Source organism: Phaethon lepturus, unplaced genomic scaffold (assembly GCF_000687285.1).
Source record: "Phaethon lepturus isolate BGI_N335 unplaced genomic scaffold, ASM68728v1 scaffold21677, whole genome shotgun sequence".
Taxonomy (NCBI): Eukaryota; Metazoa; Chordata; class Aves; order Phaethontiformes; family Phaethontidae; genus Phaethon; species Phaethon lepturus.
This window is the reverse complement of record NW_010554308.1, coordinates 1-6,490: the sequence shown is the minus strand read 5'-3', so window position 1 is coordinate 6,490 and position 6,490 is coordinate 1. Positions and strand designations below refer to the sequence as shown.

General features: G+C 38.7%; 1 protein-coding gene across 1 annotated transcript in view; it reads right to left on the bottom strand.

Annotated features, from left to right (window-relative positions):
• The window catches only part of LOC104624451 (PH-interacting protein-like), a gene marked incomplete at its 3' end in the record, with an annotated part of 25,867 nt that extends 23,610 nt beyond the window's left edge, over positions 1–2,257 (bottom strand). Inside the window, exon 1 of the mRNA XM_010291819.1 lies at positions 2,137–2,257. Coding sequence (XP_010290121.1) covers positions 2,137–2,257 — 121 coding nt within the window. The remainder of the gene's footprint in view (positions 1–2,136) is intronic.
• Positions 2,258–6,490: the final 4,233 nt, after the last annotated feature.

Sequence of the window (6,490 nt, the reverse complement as noted above, 5' to 3'; positions counted from 1 at the left end):
GGGGAGGGGAAGAACAGTATTATGAACTTATATTCTATGGGAAGAAATTTTTTTACCAAGACCATGCAATTGGCAGGGGGAGAATCAATCTCCCACAGGTTTGAACACTGTCCATAAACATATAATTTTAAAAAGACTTCTCAAACTGGGTTTTTTTGTTGTTCTTTTAAGTAAAATTCTCAAATCCACCACTGCTCTTCAATATGCCCTTCCATTTAACTACATTTATATTTATTCTCATTGACCTTGCCAAGTGATTCAGCTTGACTTCTCTAACTGACCTATTCCCACTTTTTATTCCAAACACTGACAATTCCAGTGTGTCACCTGCACACTTCGATAGCACAATAGCATTTGCTTTTTTCCTCCAGTGTACAGGTAAAAATTAAAAATAGCAGTGTCTCAAAAGTAAATTCCTGCAGTCGAACAATAAAATTGATTTTTCTGGTGCAAGCCAAGGTGAGAAAGGCTACCAACTGTTAATAATAATAATGTCTTTGTAATAATTATAGGCCTTTGGTTTTGTAACCATTGTTACCCACATCCAGCATCAACACTTGTCAGGCCTTATGTGGTCTCCAATCTATTTTAGCTTGATTTTAACTGCATCTGGAAAAAAGTGACTTTAGAAACACTGCGACAGCACATCTAGTATCTCTTTCATTTTAGCCGTATTAGCAGTTTTCCGTCTTTGCTTAAATTTTGCTTGGCCTCACATAGATGAGTCAGGACAAGCAAAGGTGTTCATCACAGGAAGAGTGACAAGGTATAAGCAGTTAAACAGCTGCAGTGGGAGCCACAAACCACAGATAACAAGGAAGGGAAGAAAGACGAGACTTCATCCCGGGAAGGGTTAGAGAGCACCGCTTGGGCCTAACAGCAAGTCAACCAACATGAAGTAAAAAGGTGTGGAAGGAAGGAAGAAGAAAACAACACAACAGAGATTGCCTGCTCCTTGCTGGAAGGGCACTGTGACGTGGACACTGCAAAAAAAGAACGCCCACCCAATGTGTGGCCAACTAAGGAATTTAAGATTAACTTGGTTTTACGTGCCTGTCTACTACTCACACATAAGATCTTGCTTTAAAAGTAAACAAATAAATAAAATTAGCACAACAGAAAAAGCAGATGTTACTAAGTAGTTCTTGTACAACACAGGATAACAATCCACCATTTACTTCCAAACAACATTTTGGTTTCAAAATCAGGATTCTTCGTATTTAATAATGAAGCTAACTGATGGGTAGAAAGCAATGCCTGAGAAAGCTACATATTTTGTTGACATTTTTAACATGTAAAAAAACCACTTTGCCACAAACTTTGTAATTTATGTTGCTATCAATTGTTTACCAACTGGTTCCAAATAAAATTAATTGGCTTATAGTTTTTAGGTAACTGTGCTCACCTTCACACAAAATGACCAGCCTCAAAGACTGAAATGGCCTGCTATCACAGAACCACAGAATGGTTGAGGTGGGAAGGAACCTCCAGAGATCGCCTAGTCCAACCCCCCTGCTCAAGTAGGGGCAGCAACAGCACGTTGCCCATGGCTGTGTCCAGTCAAGTTTTGAGCACCTCCAAGGATGGAGACTTCATAACTTCTCTGGGCAACCTGTGCCACAGCTTTGATGATCCCCAAAAGGTGTTTTGTTATGTTTAAATGTGAACTTCCACTTTTTCAGTTTGTGTCCATAGCCTCTGTCCTGTCAGGAGGCACCAATGAGAAGAGTCTGGCTCCATCTTCATCACACTCTCCCATTCAGGTACTCATACCCACTGATAACACCCCCCCATGCTTTCTCTTCTCAAGGCTAAACAACCCCAGCTCCCTTTGCTGCTTCTTGTATGACTGATTGAGTCATATACCTCAATATGACTCAACTGAGTCATATACCTCAATCCCTTCATCATCTTCCTGGTCCTTCCCTAGACCAGCTCCAGTCTGTCCACATGTATCTTGTTATGAGGGGCCCAGAGCTGGACTCAGCACTCCAGGTGTGGTCTCATCTGTCTGAGTAGGGGGGAAAGAAAACCCTCGACCTAATGGCATTGCACTGTCTACGCCAGCCCTGGATTGCCACTTAGGATTTTTTGTGCAAGGGCACATTGTAGACTCAATGTCTGACATGGTCAAACCCAAGACAGCCAGTTCATTTTCTGCAAAGCTGCTTTCCAGCTCGTCAGTCTCCAGCATCCACTGGTTATTCCTCCCCAGGGGCAGGACTTTTTGCACTTCTCTGGATTCCTGTTGACCCATTTCTCCAGCCTATCAAAGTCCCCTGAATGGCAGCACAGACCATTTGATCCATCAATCACTCCTCCTTGTTTTACATTGTCTGCAACACTTGGTGTTTCATCATCCAAGTTATTAATGAAGGCGCTGAACAATCCTGGCTCTAGTATCAACCCCTGGAGTACACCACTACTGACTGGCCCCCATGCCAGTCACTGGAATTCATTCTGCTGATCACAACCCTTTGAGGAAAATGGGGTGGGGTGAGAAATTTGGGATTCTTTACCCAAAGCCTCTTACCTTAAGCTCTAAACGTAAGAGTTTTAACTTCCTTGTTTATAAGGGCCACTCCAGAACATAAACGGTGAATGCAAAGTTGGGCTCTAAAAACAACTTAGTAAAATGGAACTTCATTTTTTAAAAACTCACTTCTACTGTTACAATTCGTTACTGCCAACATTCTTAATCTGAAAACCACACAAGTCAGAGTCAAGATCACCTTATTTGTCTGGTTTCCCCCAGAACAATTTAAAAATCAAACATAAGTATAAAGCTGATGAAGGTAAAGTGGAGTGGGAGTTTGCAGTGGAACTTACAAAAGAGTATAGATTTTCTCCCATTCAAAAGGCACGCAATAGGCACCAAGAAAATGCCTCCGAAGTTTTAGAACGTCTCTAACACACTCCCTGCCCAAAACAGAATAAGCAGCTCAGAGAAAAGCAGCAATCTGTAAAATGAAGACAAATTTGTAAGTGTGAAAGATATAGCAGTATTAGCTATACTGATTCCCCCACATACCCTTGGCTTTCTTATTTTAGTTTTATCAAAGTGACCTATTCCATCACCTTATTTGCATGGTCTTATCTCGGACTGTAAAACATGCCTTAAAGATGGAGGATCGTAATCCGCCTTACTCACTAGTCAGTGATAAACACAATTTAATTTTGTACCAAGTATAAATTACATTTTAAAAACACACACACATAAGTCATTATGGCTAATCTTCCATTTGCTTGCTTTCTGGAGTAGTATTTAACTGTTTAAAGTTCTATTCCAAAGAACAGAATCCACTTTTGTTGCCCTTCCATTTGCACAAATATAGAACCACATTCAGAAGAAACCTGGAAGGACACCTGAAGAATATACTTCACTTACAGCTCTTACCCATATTGAATCAAGGTGTATAACTTGAGAGGCTAGACACACCTCTAATGAATACCAAGGCATTCAGAGGTGTTAAAAGTAGCAAGAGATTGCTAGATTCCTTTCACTCTCAAAGCTACTAAGACTGTATGTATCAAGCACCCAGTTTTGGACTGTCCGAGGTTTTTTTTCCCCCCACTTCTGTGAAGATGTTGAAGTTCAAAAAAGCAGCTTGAATTGACTTCTACCTTCCTAACATTTTTCTATTCAACTTCTGAACTCTATGCAGTATTCCAAGTCGCCTGGCTTACAGAGCCAGTAAAGTGGTTAAGATAGCCATTTGATCAAGCTAGAACTTGCCTCTGGGCATTTCATGAAGGTAAAAGTATACTGATTCCTCACTGGAACATTTCTGAAAATATAAATGTTCTATATACATCAAGAATTTTACATGTAATATTAATTTGCTCCATGAAAGTAACTGCCAACCCTTACTAATTCATTGAGGTGGGAGGTGAGATGTTTCGAAAGGCAGAAGGTGAAGAGGAATGAAAGCTATACAACCTCAAGCATTTAAAAACTGTTCCCAGACTTCAGTGCAATCCCACTTGTTTCCACTATATATTTATTCAGTTTTTATTTCACTCAAAGTATAAGTACCATAAAACTTCTATAGTACATTTCTTCTTGCATAACAAGAATCATTCATTTACTTTCGCATAATTCACTTTAGACTTAAATAACAGTGTAACAAAATGTTACTTTTACACAGGTCCTTACCACAAGGTGGTATTTTCTTTTAGTTTCTTACTATAATTAACAGAATAACATAGTTACACAAAGTACTATTAGGTTAGCTTTTAGGCCTAAAGTATTTATTTGTAAAAACAGACATCTACACCACTTTCAGAACCTCTCATTCGCTTTACAGCCAAAAAAGCAGCATCATTTAATAAAGAAACTGTGAGAAAAGTACAAAATGCCTCAGAACTTTTCTTGAGGTAGACTATTCAGCAAGACCATAAAATACTGTTTTTGAAAGGCAGGTATATTCACTGGTCAGGAAAAACATTCTTTGTTGTCTGAGCCAAAACAGCCAGTGTCATGCAGGTGTTCACACCCGAGTGACCAGCTTCTCCAAGAGCTCTCAAAAGCATCCTGTGCTTTTTCAGCAGTTCATGAAAATTACTGAAAAAAAAAGAGTTATTTTTCTGTTTCTGCATCCAAGACGACAGGACCTTTAACACAACAACTTAGCATATGACATAGCTCTTTTTGTTCTTAATTAAGCACTTCAGCAATTTTTTAAGATGTATTGCAGAAGTGATATCAACCAGACAAAGATTATTCCATATTAAAGTTTTGTTTCTCTTTATTATGTTCTACAGACATTCTGTAGTTTTCTGGAGAAGTATGTGTTTGTGCAGATGTATTTTAATTGCATATAAGCCCTCTACCTACACAGCAGCTGGCACAACGTCCACAAAAATTCTAAAGAATATCCCATCAGTGTCATAATTGGACTGGTTCATCAGGATAGGAAACAAATTAGTATTTCTGTATGTTCAGTGAAATGTAAATTAAGTTTTCCTGCACAAGATAGAAAAACTTCAGCATCTTTTCTGTTCCTCAACCATTAGTAGGTTCTCCAGCTGAAAAACATAGAGCCTGAAGAATAACAGGTTCCAATTTTATTTTGTGTTGGGCAAATACATAAAATACAGCCTTCCCAGGGGAAAATGGAGAAGGTATTTCAGGAAACAGAACAAAGTTTTCTAGTTCAATTTATAAAAAGCATCATTCCAGTTCATTATTTCACCGAGAGGATCAGACTAGAGTAGGATAAATCAAAAACAAATGCTTTAACACACAGCTCTGAATCAGACATCCAAAAAATCCAAATACACTTCACAGTTGAAAAGATTCAGTTGCCAGCACTTATTTTAATGTTTGGAAAACGAAATTATTGGTCATGAAGAAAGTGGTATGTTGAAACAAGTGTAATTTTGCAAATATTCAGTGCTGTGCAAAAGGTTCAATAAAAATAACATTTATTTAGAAAGCCTCACTTGTTCTTCCCTAAAAAGAGCCTGAAAGTTATTTTTCTTAACATTTAATTCCGCTACCACAGCAACTCTACAACTTCCTTTGAACTCCAGCTGCTATGGATTTCATGCAACGGTCTTTCTCCTTTCAATAACTATATGCCATCGAGCAACCTACAGTACAATGCAAAACAGTCCTGTCACTCTGATTTCTCCAACTTGTTTTAAAAACATATTCCCAAGTAAAGGAAAAGGTAAAGCAACCACTAAAGAAATCTTAGCTATTAGAAAGCTCAGTCCTCCACTCACCTTGCAGAAATAGCTGCTAATCTAGCCCAAGATTTTCCAAGTTTACCATCTTCAAGCCAACACACAGCCACTCAAGAGGGGAATTACTCTACTCAGCAACAAACATTTTCTCCCCCATACCTAGAGCACAACATATAAACAACTCTCTACATGAATACCAAAATAGTAGCTCTAAACAAAACACACTGAACAAATGCAGGTGCTGCATGAGGGTTTAAATGAACCACCTCTGACCAATACACAAACTACCTAAGGAGGCTCTGAAAATTTAGCTTTAAAAACACACCAAAACCATGTTCTCCTCCTATATTGCAAGCATCTACAGGAACACCAGGAAAAGCATGCAACTTGCACTTTAAAATGGAAGACCTACTAGGACACCAAACACTGCAGTCTGACCATGTCAAAATTGGCTGTGCCCAACCTAAGAGCTTCTTAGCTGTAGCATGCTTCTGCTTCAGCTGTTAGGAGAGAACTGTAATTCTCTGGGTAAGTGTAATGGTATGCATTTTGAGATTTGATTTTGAGTTTCTTCAACATTAGAAATAATATAAATAGCCCAAATTAAGCTCTCTCCATTTTTTTTATATATATGTGTGTGTGTGTGTGTGTGTATATCATGCCCCAGTTCATAGAAAACTTAGAGGCTACCAATAGCCTCCAAAAGGAGTTTCGAGATTGAGAAACTGTAACAGCAAGTTACCTCATTACAAATGCCTCTGTTCTGAAAAGCACCTGGCTATATATTTCACAGAATCAC